Source organism: Amphiura filiformis, chromosome 9 (genome assembly GCF_039555335.1).
Source record: "Amphiura filiformis chromosome 9, Afil_fr2py, whole genome shotgun sequence".
Lineage (NCBI taxonomy): Eukaryota > Metazoa > Echinodermata > Ophiuroidea > Amphilepidida > Amphiuridae > Amphiura > Amphiura filiformis.
The window spans coordinates 19,284,089-19,308,908 of record NC_092636.1 but is presented as its reverse complement, the minus strand read 5'-3'; the positions used below and the strand labels follow the sequence as shown (position 1 = coordinate 19,308,908).

The 24,820-nt window shown below is 35.5% G+C and overlaps 1 protein-coding gene across 2 annotated transcripts in view; it reads right to left on the bottom strand.

Annotated features, from left to right (window-relative positions):
* LOC140160721 (exosome complex component RRP45-like) overlaps nucleotides 1-24,820 on the bottom strand; it is a 48,684-nt gene that overhangs the window by 19,877 nt on the left and 3,987 nt on the right. For both annotated transcript variants that reach the window (XM_072184017.1, XM_072184018.1), the window contains exons 2-5: nucleotides 7,397-7,491; nucleotides 4,353-4,472; nucleotides 3,687-3,789; nucleotides 2,663-2,800 (exon numbers count right to left, since the gene is read on the bottom strand). In XM_072184017.1, coding sequence (XP_072040118.1) covers nucleotides 2,663-2,800; nucleotides 3,687-3,789; nucleotides 4,353-4,472; nucleotides 7,397-7,491 — 456 coding nt within the window. The remainder of the gene's footprint in view (nucleotides 1-2,662; nucleotides 2,801-3,686; nucleotides 3,790-4,352; nucleotides 4,473-7,396; nucleotides 7,492-24,820) is intronic.

The window sequence follows — 24,820 nt, the reverse complement described above, 5'->3', positions numbered from 1 at the left end:
ATTGAACCAAAAGATCAAAGGTGTCGTGATGAGAAGAATCCGCAAAAATTGTTAATTAGCCATTGAACCAATAGATCAATGATGCCGGGATGAGCAAACCCCGCTGTTTTGCAGCATTGAAAATAATTTTAAGAGGTATAATGATGACACCAAGAATAATCCGATTCCGTGAGAATCATTTTTCATTTTCATACGCATATATTAATATGTATTGATAATTCTTGTTTTTGTACTTTTACTAAGTCTTCTTTTTTTACTTATGCTTATTGTCTCAGCTATATTCTAACTATTTTCATTATATTTCCTACGCGATAAAGTTTGATTTCGTTCGAAATTCAGAATATGGACTATATTAAAAACATCGAATGCCTGGATCAGGAAAGTTCCTAGATTTATATTTATTCGATTGCCCATGTTGTGTATAAAATATGATATAGAGTCAGAACGGTGGAGTTGTTCTGCGCACGGTCGCAGGGAATCCACAGTCGGACTTTCGGCGCATGATGCGTTTTAAGGGAGTGTTCATAAATACTTTGGTAGGGGGGCTGGAAAATATGTAGGGGGGGTCATAAAATTTTAAGAGTTCTGAATAGGGGGGGGGGGGTTAAAAAAGTTTTTGGTGTATGAACAGGCGGGGGTTAAAAAGTTTTTGGGCACGTAGAGGGGGGGTGTAAAAACTTTAGCAACATTAGTCCTGAAGCAAAAACTATAAAATAGCCTGAAATTTTTTCACGCGCTACGCGCGCAAATGTTCCACTAAAACCAGAACAAAAGTTCATTCCAGATAAGGGTATTTGATCAGGTCCTTTATGTATTTTGACAAGTCATTCAATAGTCAAAGATATATAAGTATGAAGTGTTAAAAATTGTCTTGTTGTCTACAAGTTTGAGGTTTGTGTCAGTTCCTTCTGGTCTGCATGCTCTTTAAATCACTAAAAAGGTGCAATATCTTTGTTCTTCTTTAGTGTTGACAATTTTACAGTAATGTTTCATGCAGTACAGATTATTTATTATCACTGATACAACTAAATCATGTTGCTTTACAATCATAGGCGGAGGAAGCTTGGAGAACCGGGGTACACGTTTCCACCCCCTAATTTTTCCATGCATAATAAGCATAAGTAAAAAAAGAAGACTTGGTAAATAGTAAAAGTACAAAAACAAGAATTATCAATACATATTAATATATGCGTATGAAAATGAAAAATGATTCTCGCGGAATCGGATTATTCTTGGTGTCATCATTATACCTCTTAAAATTATTTTCAATGCTGCAAAACAGCGGGGTTTGCTCATCCCGGCATCATTGATCTATTGGTTCAATGGCTAATTAACAATTTTCGCGGAATCTTCTCATCACGACACCTATGATCTTTTGGTTCAATGACTAATTAACAATTACCGCGGAATCGGATTATTCCCGATATTATTTAGATACGTAGCAGTTGGCCTAATCTCATCTCATCTATATCCCACCTATTGTGTAATAAGCCGTAATAAGCCGTCTTATCTTTACCGCCTCTGGTGAAATATAGGCCCTAAATAATATTTCTTACTTTCTACCATTTAATAATATCAAATCATAACAATTCATGAGATGATTAAAACGTGCGCCGAAAATCCGTCCGTGGATTCCCTGCGATCGTGCGCAGAATTACTCCACCGGAGCTATATACGGAGGGGAGTTTCTGCGCATGCGCCGAAAGTCGACTGTCAGGATTCCCTATGCGACCGTCGCAGAAAAACTCCACCGTTCTGACTCTAAAAATATATATAATATTTCTTACTTTCTAAGTTATTTTTTTAACATGTTTTTAAACATGAAACTTGATGCATAGAACTGACTCTAAACATATAGGCCCTAAAATAATATTTCTTACTTTCTACCATTTAATAATATTAAATCATAACAATTCATGAGATGATTAAAAACGCATGCGCCGAAAATCCGTCCGTGGATTCCCTGCGACCGTGCGCAGAATTACTCCACCGGAGTTATATCATAAATAATATTTCATTCTTTCTACCATTTAATAATATTAAATCATAACAACTCATGAGGTGATTAAAAACGTGCGCCGAAAATCCGTCCGTGGATTCCCTGCGACCGTGCGCAGAATTACTCCACCTGAACTATATACGGAGGGGAGTTTCTGCGCACGTGCACCGAAAGTCCGACAGTGGATTCCCTGCGACCGCTGCGCAGAATTACTCCACCTGAACTATATACGGAGGGGAGTTTCTGACGCGTCGCCAAAAGTCCGTCTGTGGATTCCCTGCGACCGGCGCAGAATTACTCCACCTGAACTATATACGGAGGGGAGTTTCTGAGCATGTGCGCCGAAAATCCGTCCGTGGATTCCCTGCGACTCGCAAATCCATTTTTGCAGAATCGCTGCAATTAAGGCTCAATTCCCTGACATCCTGCAAACTGGACTATTCCACTTCTAATCCATACACTACCTATGGAAGACATGACCCCTATCTTCCAAACAGGGAGTGCAAATGGGGTTACCTGAATGGGCAACTACAATATGGAATCTACACACTCTGTAGGAAATTAAGGTCATGTTTTCCATAGAGGGTGTATGGACTTCAAATCCAATAGCCAATCCACATTCCAGACAGGTGTTAATTTTGAGGTTCATCAACTAGTACTCACAATCGTAACACTCTCTCCTATGACTGTGACATCGGGTCTTCGAAAGTGTGACAAGGCAGCTATGGTTGCAATGCTTGCAGCATCTATCAGACTGCCATCATGATTCAACACATGGGTATCGATGCGGATGTGCCAAACCTGTAACAAACACAGAACTCAAAATGTGTCATAAGGCAACTATGGAGGCTGTACTGGTAACACAGAAAATAATCATGACAGGTTTAGACTAAAAATTAGATGATGTAAAACAATTAGTCGTACATATGCCACAAAAGAATAGATTTGTGTAATTGGGTGTTTGTTGAGTAAAATTGTCATTGGTGCAATAAATTCCTGTTGATTTGAAAGGGGGTTCCTTTTGTTATTGGCCCATTGCGTCAATAAAAAGCCGAGCAACACGTGAGGGGTCACAAGCTGGTTTTTTTTTTGGGGGCGTTGGCCAGCCTTTCCAAAATTATTCCTGGGGAAACTCACAAGCTGTTTCGATACCGTCCGATGATGTGATGTAAAATTTTAAATCTCCGGATTCGGACAGATCAAGAGAAATTAGTGCAAGGCTTGTAAACTATTTGGTGAAGCTTGGCATCTTAAACTTTGATAACATTTGGATTAAGCCTCTTTAACTGTAACTGCAGTAATTTTCTACGCAAACAACTGTAAGCTTACAATTGGGTGAAGCTTGGCATCTATTACTTTATATAATTTTTGTCAGTGACGAACAGTGCAAAATTCTGTTACGGGTTGCCTAAGAGGCACACACAGAGGGGCTAGAAGAGGTAATCATGTATGCTCAAATCATACAAGGGCCAAACAAAAGTATAGCTAACCACAACAACACATCAGGTAAACAGTGCCATAAATGCAACTTACTATAACCATTGCAAAGGGTGAAGAGCCAATCAGTGCAGCTAATGTGGCTACCACTAGGGCTATAACGAGCACATTAAACATGGTATATAACAATATAACTGATACAGGGTGAAGGGATAGCTATGGCCAGATTGCAAAAGTTCATGAAATATACCTTTTCCCCTGAAACAATACATAAGGACTCCAAGTCTAAAGCTCTTGTTTCCCTAATGCAGCGTTCCAATAATCTGTTGAGTTCGACTGCATACTCTGAAAACCTATAAAAAAAAAAAAAGAAAGAAAATGACAAAGAATCACATTATAGTATGTCATAAGTATTGACATTTGATATCTGATTGAGCTGGGCCTTGACAAATCTCACATTATCTACTGGGTATTATGATGTGCCTTTTACAAACTTGAAATCTGCAGCCCGCTCAATTTTGGTACATATTTCTGGCTCGCAAAAGGTTGCACACTTCTGCACTACCATGTTCATGTAATTGCCTCTATAATCTATGCTAACAAATGTTTTGCCTTATGTTGATACTGAAAATCATTGGCATGTAGTTTTAGATGTGAATATGGACATCTATTGGTCCTCTGTCCATAATAAAAACTGAAATTATACTATTGATACCCAACTGAGGTCTGTTGATTTCAAGCTCGAAAGATGTAAATATGCTCAAAATGGCTGTGCGATGCAAAATGGGACAAGTTCAAGACACATGGCCATATTATATAGTAAAATATATTTTTTATATAACTTTTATTAATGAATTCTAAGAAATCCTGATGAACCTTTTCAAAGATTGATCAGGATAGAATTGATAGTACTTACCTGCCAGCTTCAAACGATGGTGAAGCCATGGGTGACAGCTCCAAATTCACAATCAGACTGCCTTCATTAGGCCTGGCTGCTCTTGGCTGGGTAACCTCACATGACACTTGGGATAGCACTCTGAAATAGCAAGTTGAATCTATTACTTGGCTACAACCCTCCTAATACAAATTAAAGAGGCTATGAGATACAAAATATTCCAGAATCACCAAATCAAATAACCAACTGCACCTTTGAATTAGAGGTAAACAAGAATTTTAACACATAAAAATAGTGCTAATAATGTTATACTTAGCGATTACCTTTTCTGCAGAAATTGGTATAGTATATAATACCAGCAAAGTGGTAATTCTAATATCAATAAAGCAGCATGAAGTCTTGCATATTCACAAATAATGTCTCAGAGGTAGTCAAACTTCTTCCAGATAATGTAATTTCATAGTTTCATATAAAACTCTATCAATTAAAATCAAATTCAGGGCTACGTACATTTCATGTGAGAGTAGCCTATGCATGGAATAATTTATCTCCGGTAGTTAGAGCAGAGTTGGAGAATATTTCAATAGGCCAATTCAAATCAAAAGCTTACCAAGCTCCTGTTTGAAAAGTTTATCCTTGTGTACATTGTAATTTTCATTCAATTTCAATATTATCGCATAACTTTATTGTTGTATTTCTAGTTACTTGATCCCATTTTGTTTTTGAATGTGTACATCTTGTGTAAGTTTTAATTATGATGTTTTTATATTATAATGTACTTTGTATGAGGGCCTGCTTGGAAAGCAGTGCTTCTCACTGAAGCTGTTTTACCCTCAATAAAGAAAGATTTCTATCTATCTACCCTGCGCACACATGTACACTTTGATACATGCACAATACAGAAGCTGTGTATTTTATCATATGTGCAGGCCTACATACAATGCACTGAATGGTCTATTGTTCTATTGTGTCCGATTTGAGTGCTGACATATTGGAAAATGTTGCCAATCAATATTCATGAGAGTGTACATTCAACGTCCAATTTTCGAAATTGGGTGACTTGTGCTTGGCAGGTGTAAAATACATCCAACTGGGCGTTTTAAATACGTAACACATAAAGGCATTGACATCATCGAATGGCTGCCTATAGTGCTGTTAGTGTTAGGCCTATGTGGGGGGGGGGGCTGTGTTTAGTTTCTATAATAATTATTATGGCCTACATTTATTTGTCATTCCTTTCTTTTCCTTTCTCTGTACTTAGTCTTTCCTTGCTAAAGTATCACTCCCTCTTCTTATCTCCCTTCCCTTCCCCATCCCCTCTTACTTTTTGTCCCCTCTCATTCTTATCATTTTTCTTACCTTTCTATTTATTTACTTCTATTTATTTATTTCTCTTAATTTCTTCCTCTTTCTCTCTTCCTCCAGTCCCCCTCTCATTCTTCATATCCCCTCCTCCACCTCTTCCTCCCTCATCCCTCCCAAGACCTCTCACAGAAGAGCTGCCCCCTTCAGTACGTCATGACATTCTCCTTCTTAAAATAAAATAAAATGTCAATTTGTGAAACAACTTTTATATAGGCCTATACCGGTATACTTATTATATGTTACATGTATATGTAGCTACTACCATTATACAGTACTATAGACTAAAGCCAAGAATTTTCTGCTTTACAAATGCTAAATTCCGCTTTTCTCCGCTTTGTAATTTTAGCACATTTCTGACATAATACAATTTCACAAGAATCTTGTGACGATCATTGCGATTTGGAAAGTTGGGATGGGTGATTGGGTATCATGGCTGCAATGAGAGGTAGGACAGGCGTTGTACGGTAAATCTATGACGGATTTTACTTATTTTCTTTTCAATGGTATTTCTAGGTCATTTTACTTATTTTTTTATATTTTTTTCTCAGAAATGCGTTTTCCGCTTTACCTCCGAATTCCGTGATTTTCGCGGAATTTCCGCAACGCGGAAAATTCTTGGCTTTACTATAGACATGCAGACATGGCAGCCTTGATGTGTAATCATTCAGCAAGCGCATTCAATTTATTTAAGGGCTGGGGTATGAACGTTTGGACAGTATTTATTGTGGGACATTAGAACACATCAGACATACCGAATTGCATTCTGAATACGAAGAATGTCCTTCTGATATCAAATAATTTTGAATTTTGAAATTGAAATGTAATACACATTTTATGGCAAATGATTAAAATTGATATTTTTGATATTTAACAGTACTAAAGTAAACTTTATAAATCTGATGATTCATACTTAAAGTGTATAGATGGGATGAAAAACTGACGATCAATTGAAAATTTTGACCTTTCGTATTGAAGATATGGATTTTTTCCCCAAAACACCAACAAAAATTAGGCCTTTTTGGGAAAAAAAAATCCATATCTTCAATACGAAAGGTCAAAATTTTCAATTGATCGTCGGCTTTTCCTCCCAGCTACATACACTTTAAGAATATATCATTAGATTTATAAAATCTACTTCGAGGACTGTTATATATCAAAATGTGAAAATATCAAATTTTAATAATTTGTCATAAAATTTGTATCATATCGTGAATTTCAAAAATGAAAATTATTTGATATCAGAAAGACATTCTTCAGATTCAGAATGCAATTGATATGTCTGATGTGCTCTCATGTGCACCAAAAATACTGTCGAAACGCTCATTCCAGATCCCTTAAATGAAGCACCTAAAGTCAGTGGGTGACAACGAACTGTACATCAGCGGCTAATGTGTGCCTTTTGTGCTTACGGCTACTCAATCACACCCTTGGGTTTTATGGTAACAATAGGTACTTTTCGTTCCAGTAAGCGCTTTCACGCGACTTTCGTTTGATCACTTATTGACAGTAGCCTGCTAGGTAAAGCGTTAATACACTGTCGGGTCAGCTTACTGATTTAATGGCGGAAGCCCTTTGTCCCGAACAAAAGGTACCTTTCGATGAATAGCTTGTCAGATTTCAAATCGGCACAAGTGAACAATGCGTTACATAATCTATTGCTTCTCCATCTCTAATAGCTCCATGCCTACATACATGTATACCTTGTTTGTCCAAGTTGTACTTCACAGCATCCTCTCTCAGCACCAAATGTTATCTTGATGTTTCGGTAGTCATAGGTTTGCCGACCATCCAACCTCTGAAATGGTAACAGAAATTAATTTATGAAAACATCAGACTCTCATTATGCACCAATAAATACAATGTATACACTGTACAGTGTCCGAAATAGAGGACAAAATTGACAATGTCCACGGTAAAACCTTTTTCCTGACGACTCCATGTTGACATTTGCTAAATAAGCTGTATTTCCACATACAAGGGTGACATGACGTAGACAGTTGTCACAATTTCACCTTTTTTATTTTCACAGACGATTTGACCTTTCTTACCAGTCGTCGTTGTTATCCTAACTACATGTAAAGTTCACCCTTTGGTAAGTGAACTTCGACGCAAGCTATGCAAAAATTCTTACCAACAGCTGCCATAGGTTTTCGTGATGGTTCCCGTTTTTTTCTGATCGTATGATTCAGTGATGTCTAAAAACAGGAAGAGTAATGACACAGGGTAGTAGCTTAAAACTGCCTTGGTCAGTGCTCGAAAAAAATGTTAATTTCCCGGGACAATTTATAGCATGTTTTTATACACTTTTTCGAGCCATGGCCTTGATCCCTATACATGTACATGTACATGGATCATCCTAACATGAATCATTACACACAGATATACACAGGAAGCCAGTCAGCCACTGATTGCACTGACAGTGAAGTTTGTACCCCGGTAGCTCAATTTTTCTCTTCACCATTGATTTCTATGGGGCCAAGTTGTAAGTTAATCAATTAGCACAGATCTTCACAGCGATCGATTTTTAATCTTTCAGATCATATATACAGTTCCTGACATTTAGAAGCGTTCCATGTATTATTCCAGTTCAAAAGAAACCTGTCATTTCATGTTTGAATGATTTCTGACCTGTTGCTTTCACATCTACAATGTAGATTCCAATGATAGTTTGTGAAAGGTTATCATGGTTGAGTGGTTATGTTGATGACTATGCTACAAGTTGTAGGCTTGAACATGTAGCTGCACCAATGCTAATTTGGTCATGCTGGTAGGACACTGTTTTTTTCATTTTTTATAGAATCTGCCATCAACACCAATCAGCCGCATTTGTTAAGGTGGCTGTATACTCTCAACTTTGTAATTATTTACGCAAGAAGTATAAAAGTATACATTTTTTTTAACGGCAAGACATCAAGGAGTTTTGGCAATTTTTTTTGGTACATCATAACAAAAAAAGACTCTTTCCAAAAATTTTTGGTTTTTTTTTCTTAAACTTGAGATTTTATTGATATTGGCCTTATTTTTTGAGATATTGACCATACATGTAAGGCATCAAAATGAACTTTTTAAAATCCACAAATGCCTATTTGCATAAAATGATGCCTAAAATCGGAAATAGACCAAAATATAAAAAACTGAGAAAACATTTTTTTGAGTCGATCATGCTTTCACGATGAGCATAGTAGCTTACCTATAATTTATTGAGTTACCGTGTACCCAATTCGTCATTTTATCGAGAAAATGAACAATGAAATAATGGACGTTGAAGTTTAAAGTGGTCACATTTTGCACTTTCATTGAATCTCACAGTAACAGGACAATGCGGCCGTTCTCGTTTTTCTACCTTAAATGTGAACATCGGGTAAATCTACAGCCACTTGAGAAGTTTGAGTGAAATCCATTCAGAACTTGATATTTAAATTGAGGAAAGAACTTGATATGAAAAAAAACCCATATTTTAGCAGCTTAAACCGAGCCATTTGACCACTTAAAATTAGTACTTCCATCGGACATCTCTTCTATGACCTTTATTAACCGAGTTATGGCAATTTAAGTGTTCTTCAATTGGGCATATTTGCGGCTTTCGTCTTATGTATTTAAAACTAATTAGGGCACAGGATTTGAATTGTGACTGTTCTGACACATTTTGAAGCCAAATCTAAAAGATGTAACTTTCTTATTTCTGATTCCTTTTTAAAAAGCTTGATGTCATTGTAAAGCTGAAAGAATGCTGAATAAGGCGAATGAAAGTCGATTCGAGTTTATCGTCCCCCGCCCGCGTCACTTTTTGGACACCAAAACACCAGCGTCAAATTTTCAAAAATGCCAAAATAATTCATTATTTTCAAAGTATCAGTGTTTTCACCAGTTTTAGCAATTGGAAACATATATTTTTGTTTGTAAAACATATAAATTTATAACTTGGAACCAAAACCAGGCTCTTTTCCAACTTTTCTAGTCCCTACCCATATAAAAACATGTTTTTAAATAACATGTATGAGTGTGGCTTTAAATCAACACGCACTTTAGGTCAATAATGAAATCTGATGATATAATGAAAAATGAAAAATGAAAAAGTCACCTCACCAACCTGGGGAAAAAAAGGGACGATAAACTCGGAATTGACTATCATTGGCCTAAGACCAAGACACATATTTTTAGTTTCTGCCTCCTCCCGTCAGTGCTTGTCCCCCTCCCATCAGTGCTCCACCCCCCCCCACACACACACATGAAAGTGTCTGGTACACTACTTGACCGGGGATGTACAAAAAAAATATTGCCCCGCCCCTAATAGCCAGGACTGTTACATGTTTGTAACAGTTTCAAAAATTACGTCCCCGCCTAAGTCCCCGGGTCCCGGGGCAGGGACTACAACTGACAACCGCATTATATATAAAATTATTTTATTTATTTTTATTATATAGATTTTTTTTTTGATTATTTATTATTTTAATATTATTTTGTTATTTTAATATTTTTTTAACCATTTCATAAATACATGAATAAATTTTGCTACAGAAAGTGCTATGACAAAACGGTTTTCAGTTTTGGCTTTCTTTACTCAAGGGCTGTAATTTATATAAAATGATGTGGTTTGATGGCAAATTTGAATTCACCTTTCATACCTAAGGCCAAAAAAAAAAAATTGTTGTGTTGCCCTCCCAAGCCTAAAATCTGGTAGTACACCCGGCCGGATTTTTTTTTTTTTTTTTTTTAGCAACTCAACCATTTGATACCTACTATTTCACAGTCACATGAGTGAAGAGAGGCATATATGCTTAATATTGGCTGTATTTTCTACCCAATGTTGAATATTTTATTGAAGTAAATATTAATAATAAGGCCCTTCACAATTAATTCTTAGTTTACTATTTAAAGATTTTAAAATAGGCATGAGGTAACTTAATTATTAGTTATTTATTACTTATTATTTTCTTCATTTTGAAACAAGTGGTCACAGCCAAATATCAACATGAACATCCTACATGGTACATTTTGGCACTGCAGATCATATTGCAATTATGGTTGATTTTATATATTGATAATTAATAATATGGGGTCAGTCCATGTCAAAACATACTGAGTGTACACCCACCCTCTTGGATTATGCTCTCCTTTGGCTCAGGGGTACCTTTCATGGACCCCTAGGTGAGGTCACAAGAAAAAAAATCAAATTCAATATCGTCTCCGAATGGCGGGCCATCTAAGTTTGGCGACCTTGACCAAAATTGGGAATTTAAGGTGTCCAAATGACAAAGCGCTCTCTTTGAGAGGCATTTTCTTCTTACTTAAATCAGTTGTGACCCTCTTTTTGAATGTGGTCACTCACTGGCTGTGTCTGAAATGCCTAATGCCAAAAAAGATTGATTTAGGAATTTCGTTGGGATTTCAGAGGGGGTCAAAATCAGCACTTCATACTGTTCAATCAAATTATCTTTGATTTTGAAGGACCCATGATAATGCCACAGTGCACTTATAGGTCCTAATTATGTTCAGAATGGATTAACCATGTGCCAATGTCTATGAGCAATTCAAAAAAGAGAAATTTCTAGACCCCCTACAGAATTTTAGGCCCCCTAAAGTGGTTCAGCCACAAATGGCGCTTAAAATCGGCAAATTTTGACACCTAATAACTTTAGGTGTACACCAGATATGAATTTCTAGTCTTTTGCATCTGAAAGAATGTAGTCTTATGTTACTAGGAACATAAGATTTGTTTTGTATTTTTTTGTGTTTTGATACTTTCAAAAGGTCGTTGACCTATGAACATTTTTAAGTCATAGCGCCCTCCTGAAAGGTCTGACACATAACAAACTATACATTTTGGAATCCTCATGACCATACGAGTAATTTGATATATTACTTGACATAATTGGGAGCATTCTGAAAATTTGACCCCCATAACCTGTACTTTATGTGCATCGTTGCCAGGAAGTGCATTTTTAAAAAAAAAAAAAAATCCATACAGAGGATTAGAAAGTAGTTTTTTCTTATTACTTGACTCAAGAGCAACTTGAAATATCAGGATAAATAATACAAATGGCTATAAAGTGATCAAAAATATAAAAGAATATCATACTAAAATTGGCATTTTGTACCGTATCCTGTATGCATGGTATGTTAGGCAAAAATTACTATTTTTGAAAGCGTCAACTTAATACTAAAACACAAAAATACAAAACAAATCTTATGTTCCTAGTAACATTAAACTACATTCTTTCAGATGCAAAAGACTAGAAATTCATATCTGGTGTACACCTAAAGTTATTAGGGGTCAAAATTTGCCGACTTTAAGTGCCATTTGTGGCTGAACCACTTTAGGGGTGGCCTAAAATTCTGTAGGGGTCTAGAAATTTCTCTTTTTTTAATTGCTCATAGACATTGGCATATGGTTAATCCATTCTGAACATAATTAGGACCTATAAGTGCACTGTGACATTATCATGGGTCCTTCAAAATCAAGATAATTTGATTGAACAGTACGAAGTGCTGATTTTGACCCCTCTGAAATCCCAACGAAATTCGAAATCTATCTTTTTTTTGGCATTAGGTATTTCAGACACAGCCAGTGAGTGACCACATTCAAAAAAGAGGATCACAACTGATTCAATTAAGAAGAAAGTGCCCTCAAAGAGAGCACTTTGTCATTTGGACCCCTTAAATTCACAATTTTGGTGAGGTCGCCAAACTTTGATTGCCCGCCATTCATAAGCGAAATGGAATTTGAATTTTTTCTTGTGACCTCACCTAGGGATCCATGAAAGGTACCCTGAGCCAAAGGAGAGCAAAATCCAAGAGGGTGGGTGTACACTCAATCTGTTTCGACATGGACTGACCCTATGTGTTATTTGTTTGTTCAGGATTCATGATCAAAGTAAGAAAGTAGCAAATTAATGTAACAAAAATGTCATTTAACAGAGAAAATGACAGAGAAAAATCAAATAATTAAATATTTTGCAATTTTCAATTTTTTGATGCGGGCGGAAATAGGAAACTCAAAATCAATTGTGAAGGGCCTAAACATCCATGTTGTTGGGATTCAATGAGTCAGTCCTACTATCCAATGGGGGTACATGTATGATAAAAAAAAATCATTTGTTAAAAAAAAAAAAAAAAAAAAAAAAAAAAAAATTTTTTTTTTTTTTGAAAAAAAAAACAAAAAACCGGGCCCAGATTTTCGCGATTTTGACCCGGCCATGGAGGGCAACACAACATTTTTTTTTTTTTGGCCTAATTATTGATTGTCAATATGACAATATTAATATTTTGCAACATTTATAATGAAAACAATTAACACTGAAGACACCCTATGGCACCTGCTACAACTTGAGAACAAGTCCTCAAACGTTCAAAATTTGTAGTAACTACAACTGACGTGGCGCACATATTATGACATCAGTATTGACGCAAATTTTATGGTAAACATGGTAAAAAGCAGTCATACCTGTAGAAAGGATAAAATTCAAATTGAGAAAATATTCTAGGTACAATGTATGACTTATTGTAGGGCCCGGATGTCCTATCTTTACAACGTTAATTTTCTCAACAAGGAAAGAATTTTCTCAACAAGGAAAGAGATACGACAGGGCCTGAGACTTGTTGGAGTCAGGGTTCGCAGGTTTTTGCCGGCAAAAATGGCAAAAACTAAAAAAGTGATTAATAGTTCATTTTTTTCATCTCAAAACAAATTATTAAGTTACAAAAATAATTTCCTGAACGTAACAAGACCAGGTTTTGTAATTATAAGTAGGCCTACCATATTAAGAAATTAAAGGCATGCGTTTTATTGCTCAACCATTTGACTTGATGAAACAAAAAAATATGTTAAATGATTCATTAAAAGTTTTGTGTTACTGTTTATGAGCTTTCTGTGTTACTTTATAATATTTGAGTGACTATACGCGAGTTTTTCCCAGTTTTTGTCGGTTTAAACCAGGCAAAAACTGGCAAAAACAGATATTTGCCAGTTTTTGCCACCTTTGCCGGCAAAAACAGGTTTTTGCCGGTAAAAACCGAATTGAGGAGAATCAAAGTTGATTCTCCTGAAAATATTTTGCGCGAATCAATTGATTATCACTAAAATAGAGAACATAATACATGTATGTGCGCTTCGCGCTAGTGTGAAGTGCCTACGGCCGGGGTTCTAGATGCTCTCTGGTGCAATCTGAGCCTTATTTGGAGCTTCAATTTCATAAAATTTTAACCAATATTTCAAGAGATATACCGTATTTAGTCAAATAGTCGCCCCCCTCAAATAAGCGCCCCCACCACTTTTTTTCAACCAAGATGTTTCAAAAATGCTGATATTTCCATGCTATCTTGTGTAGTAAGCTTACCAAGTTGCGCACATGGTCGATAATAGCGTCAATAATTGGAGAAAATCTGGATCAAAAACCCGGAAGTGAGCCAGAAGTCAGTGTTTCTAGTTCATAGTTCATCATTTTAGCACATGTTTTTAGTTTACCTAATGATTTTAACGGGAATTATCGTTCTAAAATTGACCTTGAATAAACGCCCCCCCCTCCCCTTGGGAAAATGTGACGAAATACGGTATATCTAGAAATGTTCAAAATCTTCATTGTGAAAATGTGTCTCAGTAAAATTTTTTTTCAAAATGGCAATATGACTATTGTCAAATGGGTTTTGTCAGCCAATTCTACTGATATTATACAGTTTTAAATAAACCAGCAAACTATCAACAAAGGTTTTTAAGTTAGCTTTGGTCATTTCTTTAGCAGAATTCAACAACCATTAATTACAATTGGATAAAAGCTTATGATTTGACTGGATTTTCCAGCCCAAGTTTTCAAAACGGTCCATTTTCTGGCATGTATCTAAACAACAACACAAGTAATATTAATCTTTATTTACTAGTGGCCATGCGTTTTGAGTTGGGCCGGTAATGCGTTACATATTTTTGCGAGATGAAAATTGCATGTTTTTCGTTTAGATATGAATATCTTTCACATATTATACCCAACATATGAAGAGCTTTGTTTCAAAACCCCTTACATCCACTTTTGGCCAAATTGAGTTATTGGCATAATATTATAGTGTGGGTAAAAATACACATTTTGGTGGTTGTTTGACCTTCATACTACCTTCCCTTCGGAGTTATCGCATATTTCCGTTTGGGAAATCTTAGGGAAATTTCGAAATCTGAACTTAAAATGAATATAGAATTGTTTTGTTTTAAATTTTTTGATGCATAATGGTAGCCTGGAATGTTCTTTACCTATTAAAACCAAAAGGAACTGTTTTTGGGTCACTATGTTTGAAAAAATCATTTTAATTAACAAAAGGTGTAGTTTCGGAAATACCCAACAAATGCCATTTTCCCGAATTTAATTAAAAATTCATAATTAAAAAAGTAAATGAGATATTTCAATTTTTCTTTTTGATTTTCAAAGCATTATAAAATTAGTCAAGTTACATAATGTAGTGCAAACAAATGGGCTCAAATTTGATTGCAAAGGTGGTTTCTAGAAAAGGGGTAAATTTATTTTGTTGCAAAACCCGGCCTTACATCCACAAAAGGTGCGATATAAAAGAAATAATAAAATAAATAGGAAGCCTTGAAAATTGTCCCAAACCTATTCTTTTAGTTTCTATTCATCAACACTTCATCCAATCCCAAATTGAATCAAATCGAACAAGTAATACTTGCACAATTAAAAAAAGCTGTTTTTCTCAAAAAGTCAAAAGTGGATGTAAGGGGTTTTGCAACATAGCTCTTCATATATAAAAGTATACATTTTCTGGCTGTAAATGAACCAAGGAATCCAAAAATGCACTTTAAAATGACATAGGGTGTAACACTAAGGAGTTATGAAACTGAAAATACCAAATATTTTAGGGAAAAATGTAAAATTTGACAAATTAAAAAAAAAAGTTAGCTTCACCCCACATATTTAAAAGTTCCATATTTGAATTCCTCTCAGTCAGAGCTTTAAATACATATATGGGTTGTTTTACAATCAGGGTACACAGATTGTCTCACTGGGGGTGAAAAATGAAGTGTCTGGTTTTTCCTCAATTTATTTGTTTTTGTGTTGTAGATATGTCAAATAGGAAATCTGTAAAAAAATTTAGGCGTCAAGTGTTCAGAGTTTCAAGTTATGCCAGAAACATGTTTTTGATGTACATGTTTCTGTATACCCAATTTTTCGGAGAGGACACATTTTGACGGAAACCTGACTTCCAACTTTCAAACATGTGATACATAGAAACTAAGTGTAAGTGGACTAAGTGTTTATTATGAGTTTGTAGGATATATATTAGTGTTTTTCAAGAAAATATAATTTTAGTCTTGGGTCAATTTTAACTATGGATTACGAGCTTGTATTCGGAGAGGACATTTTTTGACGGAATTTTCAACATAAATTTGAAGAAATGGTACAATTAATGAAACAGTCGCAATCTTACATGGTTCTAAATTTTGAACAATCATGTTTCAAACATTACTTCTGAACAGTCAAAATATGTTTTTATGTTATTGCTGGCAGTGATATATCATTTTGCAAAGTTCACAAAGGTCAAATGAGACGGCCATTTTGTCCCAAAATCATACAGAAATGTATATTTTCATCATTTGCTAAGCATTTCAAACAGTTTCTTTGTGGCTGTAGGTGGAACTAATAGGGGCCAATAATTAGGCATGGCAACTTTTAATCACAAGTTAATCTAATATTTGAAACAGGACACAATATGGTGCTCAGCCCAAATGTACCCTGATTGTAAAACAACCCATATAACATCATAGGGTTCAATAAAATTAAAATGATTTTGCGCCAGCCTCTTTCAAGGCATATTTTCCCATTGACTTCAATGTGTAACCCGAACGGAAAATAAAATATGCAAAATTGCTTCTCAAAGCAAATTAAATTACCTGGAATATGATTGTATGGTGTTATAGTATGCAGTTTAAAGTGAATTGTAAAAATGTGAAAAAAGAAATGCACCTCTTGCATCATATGACCCCTGGGGTCACTTTTATTAAATTTGCTCCTCCTGATCCTCCTCCTCCTGATCCTCCTCCACCCCGCACATTATGCTAATTAGATGCAAATTATTCAAATGTTAATAACTTTTTACAACTTTTTTAAGGTTTACTGTATTGGTCTCATCACAAGCTTTAATTTGACACCAAAATTAACTACATATGCTGCATATTAACTGAGAAAATTAAAAAGATGAACCCTAAAATGTCGCGCGCATGTAACATCTCCACCTATTTACTGGCCCAACTCAAAACGCATGGCCTACTCAAACCTTTAAATATTAACCTTACAAGCTGAAATGAGGAAATATTTGGTGTATTTTTGGTCAGTCCAGGCAACAAACCGGCTCATGCAATGTTTTGATTATGGAATCGACTATAGAGGGCAGTATTTTATTTAAATTAATTTTCGCCAATTTTGGGAGAATAAATCTCGCTTTTTCTCGCATTTTGCAGAGTTTGTAATATCGTGCATTTTTGGTCAAAAAATTGTGTTTTTTCTCTAAGCCTACATGTAATTCACCCGAATGAGTTCTTCTTGCTGCTGAAATGGTTATAATATAAATCTCCTGATATTGCACCTGGAGATCAGCTGAATAGGATAAACACACATGCTATATCATGAAAGTAATTGTTGAAGCTTAACAAGTATTCATTTATTGGTATATTTCTTTGAATTAGACTAGTTAAATCAAGCGAAATTTAGCAAAAGAACAAGCTTTGTAGGCGATAAACATATATAAAATCATAAAAAGCAACCGAGATAATCAGGTAATTCCCCGCATGCACATGTACAATTGTAGTTCTTACTTCCGGGTTACACATGTGCGTGTCAGATTGGAGAGAGCTACGGGCCGTGTGCAAAACTCAACACTTCCGGGTTACACACGTGCGTGTGACCAGGGTTCTCCTTCCAGCATAATTTTTGCATCGCAAAAACTGCTATGCACACTAGTTGTTTTGTATAGCAATTCTCAAATTATGCATAGCAGTTCTTTATGCAATAAAATTACATATTTTTGTATTGTCAATTGAAATAAAATTAATAATGATTCTCATCAAGTACCCAAAATAATGTGTCTGTGTCCATGCTGTGTCCTTCATTTGTCAATGATTTCATAAACAGCTAACAGTTTCTTGGAAATTTCACATCAATTGATTGCATAAATTGCCCACAGGCCGAAGATTTAATCGCCAAGAATGTATTGAAGAAAACACTCACGATCGCGAAAACATGGCCAGCTCTCTTTCTTCCATGTTTACAACAATTTCCAATACAACCGATTAATCAATATTAGCTAATAATAATAAAATGTTTCTAACTAATGCAGTGATTGGATCATCACCCATCTACAACGGATAAATCAGCCAATCATGTTCTGGCTTTTATACACGACGGCATTTATTTTCTTTTTGTCATCAGGGGAAATTTCTTCAGGGCGCACACAACCAAATGTCAACATTTATATTTAATTGAAATTACCTACCACGTGGTGTGGTGTAATATGCCAAACGTGATGAGATTTTAGTGTTGAGCTACCTGTACATTAGGCCTATTATGAATTCAAATTGTGCTGCACACGTATACAAACCACGATATATTTATCGTAATTATCGTGACATTTCAAGCTCGATTTACAGCATTTCTGATATCATTTTGCATTATTTATCACAGAATATTAATCAATTGTATACATAACATACAGGTAGCTGTAGCTATAGGCGCCGGCGCCATAAAAAACGGTGAAAATTTTGCATCGCATTTTATGTGATGCGTTTGTAGAATTGATTCGCAAGTATTCAAAAGTGTGGCGCATTTTGCGATGCGACACCAGAAAACTCGAACGCTGTGCGTGTCAGATTGGAGAGAGCTACGGGCCGCGTGCAAAACTCAACACTTCCGGGTTACACACGTGCGTGTCAGATTGGAGAGAGCTACGGGCCGTGTGCAAAACTCAATACTGACTTGAGCGTAAACACAATATTAAAATGGGGCGATCAAATGATTGACGGACTCGGATATCAGGGGAAAAGGTAAATTGAATTTAGAATAATCATGGTCAAATTAAGTATTGTAAATGAGCACGAGAGTGTATTTTTGTGCTCAGAGCATACTAATTATGGTAATACTTTGCGTACAAGAACCCTTTCGACCTACAGGTGAAATTTACTCATGGCGATGGCAGCCATTGTTTACAATTGGGGAATTGGTAATCGGTGATCGGTGATCGAATCGGCAGATCAAAGAGGGAATTGATCGGCCAATCGGCCGATTCTGATAGGGTCGCATGTCACAAATAGGTCACCCAAAAATGGAGGAGCCGTAACATGAAAATGCTTTCTTCCCACTTCAAGATTAGTTTATTCTAAAAGTATGATACCTATTTTAGAAAGTTTGGTGTCATTTTGTAGATAATTATGTTCTTTGTCAAATACAAAAAACCCCAAGTCAATTTGACAACTACTTTGAGATTTATACTTCAATATGTAAGATGTGTCAATGGAGGAGCTGGGGCGGGTGAGCCGGGGCGGGTGAGCCCCATAGGGTTGTACACAAAATTGTGAAAATATGGCAAACTTCAAACCTTTGTATCTTAAAAAGTACAACTAGCATAAACACCAAATTGCACATATATCATCCTAGATTGTTAATCTACCTTATAGTAGATCAACTGTAACAAAATATGTAGCTAATTAATTGCCTAATTAAATGCTAATTAAGACAGTTTTCCCTATATGTTACTGTACAAAGTGTGCACGTAATGCTCCGACATTTCTAAATGGCCTATCTCTTGTCCGAGTCACCCTGCTTATTCAAAAGTACACATATTTTTAAGGAAATTTGATGTCAATTATGCTATTAGTTTTAGTGCCAGACATGGAGGAAAAAAGTTTTGATTGATAATGTCATACAAATTGTAAAATTATTTTACAATTTTTGACCACCCTGTATGTTTAACGCAAGGGATACCGAACTCTTTCTTCCTAATTTGTTGGAAGGGCCCATGCAATGTCTTTCTGAATCCATATTTATTTTGAGCTACATAGCTTTCAGAAAAAGAAAATATGGAGTTTACCATGACATGAAACATGTTAATTTTGTTGATGTTCCACCCTGTATATTTCTTACTCACCCTGTATTATGATATTATACTTAGTTGATTTGGCATCCTTGTAATATAAGCTCTCCAGAAATGTATACTTTTAATGGTCTAAAATGTATTCATAAAAAGTTGTGTTGAAGTGAATCAAAATTGGTGATATATTTATCATAAAACATTATGTTACACAAAAGATGACCAATTCATGACATGCGACCATAGGGACCTGATCGGTCAGACACTACTCTTGATTATTTTTGTTTTATTCTTCTTTCTTCTTCTATTACGCGAATCAACTTAGGCGAAGCAACAAATTAGGCAAATCATGGCGCAAATCGATTCGGTGATTTGCGTCCAAATCGAGACCCTGTACGAAAAGCAAACGTCTCGTCATCATGATCATTTTGAGACTGAGTAATATTAATATGAGCAACTTGCAAGTGCATGCATGTGCTTGTGCAGTCATAGACCTTAAGCATCATATTTCGAGGCGCGGAAAGACACCAAATTGGTGTCGTATGACCTTGACATTCTTTTGTGGCGAGTGACATGGTCTTCAATTCACGCCGAGTGTCCTTGACAGGCGTGACTATGCTTCAGTGGTCATGAAAGAATTCAAAAGATAACCTCTGCCCCAATAATCCTGAAACTGCTCCTCGGAGGATGTATCATAAGAACTCAGTCTTCAAATGATAGTCATGTAACGACCAAAAGATAAATTACTGACTATCATTGAAGACTGAGTTCCGCAGTCTAGTGCTTGTGATGTGAGAGGCTGATATAAGGGCGATCTTTTCCTTTAGACCACCCTCGCTATATAGGGACTAAATTATTACTTTTACATCAAGGTTTACTTTTGCATCAAGGTTAAACAGTTGCCAAACACTTTGAAGTCAAGGTTTAATGTATTGGAAGGAGGGCAGGGCTTCGATAAATGAGGGAAATTATGGGGTAAAAAACAAGGTTAATACAACTTTTTGAAATCAAGTAAAAACGGCTTTTCTGCTAGGAAGTTTTTGTCTCAAAAAACAATTTAAAAATTATCGGAAAAGCGAAAAACATACCTTCATAAAATCAGCATCACTTCCGTCACATAAAAAGATGATCAGATGAGTGGAAAGTGGCAAAGAATTTGTGAAATGAGGGATTTTTTAAAGAAAAATACATTGTGTTTTTCGAGAAATTCGCCATCTTGAATAAAATGCACAATTGCGCCATGCAGCAAACTACTGTCAAACGCACTTGAAAATGCTTGATACGCGAGCGTAAATCACCGTCAAAACGAGCGTACATCAAGCGCTCGTGCTACGCGAAAGTTGCATCACCGGCAGTTGTAGTTCTACAAATTTCGAATGTTTGAGGACTTGTTCTCAAGTTGTAGAAGGTGCCATAGGGTGGCTAGAGTGTTAATTATTTTCATTATAAATGTCGCAAAATATTAATATTGACAATAATTAATAACCTGTTTCACCTCTCCATATATTCATACATTGCTCACCTGTGACTGTTTTCATATCATATTTTGTGGTGAAAAATGATTACATATGTGTAATAATTTGCAATCATTTTTGGAGCAACGATTTCTTAGAACCGACGGCTAAGTGTGTATGTGAATGCACATTAAACACATACAAGCACATACACAGCACCTGTTGGAACTCCCGGTCGGAGCCGGGAGTTTCAATTATTGGAACTGCAATCTGCATGGAAACAGGACGGTTCGCACCCTTTCAATTTCGGACCGTGCACTTTCGCCCCCTTTCAATTTCGCACCCGTGCACTTTCGCCCCCTTTTTAAACCGCGGGTAATGTGCTGCTGTTGATTGATGATGCACGATCGATCGCTTCAACTCCCGGCGGTACAGTGGGGTGTTGTATGTGTATAGTATTGGTTGACTTTTGAGTGTTGATTGTCTGTGTTTGCAGTACCGGTACTGGGTCCAGCGTGTACAAAAGCAAATAGTATGTTGATGGACTCTCCGGTTCGATTGAATTTAATAGGCCTATATTATTACGATATATTAAATGTGCTTCGACTAAAGATTGGTATTCATTATGTTTTTGATTTGTTATTTTGTTTTACTTAGGCCTATTTTATTTTATTTCATTTCTATTTTATTTTATTTTAAGCCTATTAATTATTAATTAATTAATTAATTAATTAATTATTAATTAATTATATTATTATTATTATTATTATTATTATTATTATTATTATTATTATATTAATTATTATTATATTATTGTTATTAGAATTATGTTACCTTATTAGTACTTTATAATAGGCTATATAATTTAGTATTCAATTATTTATGGCCTATAAAGTATAAAATTTATAGGGCCTAATATTGATATGGCCAAAAATATGATGGCTTATAATTTATAATTTTATCCCATCTTTATGTTTCCGAATTGATCTTCTTTGACATGACACTAATGGAAAAAAAATATTTAGCAAATTTCTCAAAGACAAATGCGCACAAGCAAAACAAATGCCTGCAGCAGCTTTGCGATAATGCTGTGCCGACTTTCACCACCAACAACATTTATTTTCATTTTAGACTTTTTTATAGTCTATATTTTCTTCATTTCAGCTTAATTTAGCAGTTGTCATGGTTGTGTGCAAATTCCTATTACTATTAGATACGTTGTAATAAAACATGATTTTAAACATTTGTATATTACTTTTCTCTGAGGGCTTGCAGCAAAATTGATATTTTATTTTCCTTGGTATGGGTTTGTGGCTAGTAGTCAGGTAATGATGATGATATGATGATGATGACGACGATTTATGCGGCGATGATGATGATAATGATGGCGATGACGATGATGATGATGATGATGATGATGATGATGATGATGATGATGATGATGATGATGATGGATAATACAACTGATGTCAGATGATTATTAGAGTCGTGATGGTGACGATGATGGCAGTGATGAGGATTTAATTTTGTATGAAATTCTCACCCCCCCCCTCCGCACCCACCAGTCAATGTTGTTTTGATACTGAGACAAGAACGGACAATTGGTCTAGTATTGGCTCCAACATTGCTTTGGGGGGGTTTGCTAAGCAATATGAAACATTAATGTTTGCCACTCATGTTACTTGCAATGTTTAAACAAAGAGCACGTTTCTATGGTATCAGTCACAGTATATGTTTTTGCTTAACACGTGTGCTATGACCCAAAAATACATCATCTCCAAATACACAGTTCAGTGACCTCGAGGCCTCCATTCAACAAGAAAGTTAACCTGTTGTTATAGAAGGACATGCATTTATACCCAATACACTCAGAGGTCAATTTATGAGTGCACAAACATTATAGGGTCAACAAACTGTGTCTTTATAATCCGAACAACATGTGACATATTTACACCAAGGGCCCGTGCCAAGGCCAAATCGACTTTTACAATGTTTATTGAAGAGATAAGATATGCATAATCTCAGTTTGCGAGTAGATAAGAGGTCAAATTTTTCCATGTTAAAATAGAATTACATGCTAGGCATGTTTGTTCCTCTTTTCGTTTGTGTATTAATCATCATCATCATCATCATCATCATCGTCATCGTCATCATTATCATCTTTGATTTGATTTGATTTGTTCATCATCATCATCATCATCATCATCATCATCATCATCGTGCGTCATCGTCATCATTATCATCATCATTCGCCGCCGTAAGTAAATGCGTCATCATCATCATCATATCATCATCATTACCTGACTACTAGCCACAAACCCATACCAAGGAAAATAAAATATCAATTATGCTGCAAGCCCTCAGAGAAAAGTAATATACAAATGTTTAAAACCATGTTTTATTACAACGTATCTAATAGTAATAGGAATTTGCACACAACCATGACAACTGCTAATTAAGCCATAGATACTAAAAATAAATTTATTTTTAGTATCTATGATTAAGCTGAAATGAAGAAAATATAGACTATAAAAAAGTCTAAAATGAAAATAAATGTTGTTATTACAGTTTGCATATCTGAAGTCAGCTGATAATACATACTAAGCTAGCTGAATATTAAGCATGTTTTCATACTTAAAGGCTTATCACCAAGCCCTAGTATTTCATATTTATAGCAGAAGACAACATTGACCAAACACATTGTAAAATATTATTTCGATCAACAAAATCTGAAATCTATTCTGTAGAAGTAAATACTGAGGAAAAATAAAATATCGGGATCAAAAAAAGGAGCATGTAGGATTCGAGCTGGTGCGGTCAACTTTTCCCGTTTAATTGGTGCGCGCTCTACCAATTGAGATATTTAATGTTACTTGGTTTGTTTGGGATAATTTAGACCATATCAATGTAATGAGTTTTACGGTATGCAGACACAATAAAGATTTTAATACTATGTCTCTATACTGTTTACTCGGCTTGCATACCGTGCATTTTTCTATTTATGTCAAGTTTTGGAATCTAATTTGTGAAGAACAGGTCTGAATACCGTGGTTCTCTATTCAATAAGCCAATTATTATTGCATAAAACAAGTGGATTAGTTTTAAACACTTTTTATTCGTTTATAATGAATCTATAGTACAAAGGTGCACGTAAAATTACAACACCTCAATAGCTCAGTGGATAAGGAGACTGACAGTTAACGGAAGGCGTGGGTTCAATTCCGGCATTTTTTTCCATTTTTCCAAGTATAACGCTAACGGTCGACACAATCAGTTTAAAAAGAAATCAATGTAATTTTCTTTCTTTAAATTTTGTCGACCGTGGGGAAGTTAATTAATCAAAATTCCAATTTTATTTTTACAACCCTAAATACATTGCCAACAAATATATTCGGAGTAAACCGATGAAATTATGTCTGTTTGATACGTTTCAGTTGAGTTTTCTATCACGCCGCCACGGACCATACGTACATTGAATAACTTAATATACATTATAAATCGATTAAATTTTTAGAGAGGTTCTCGTGTTGCAGCGGTAGAGGCTGTGACTTGTGAACTAAAGGTTATAATGATAGCCATGAGTTCGAATCTTCT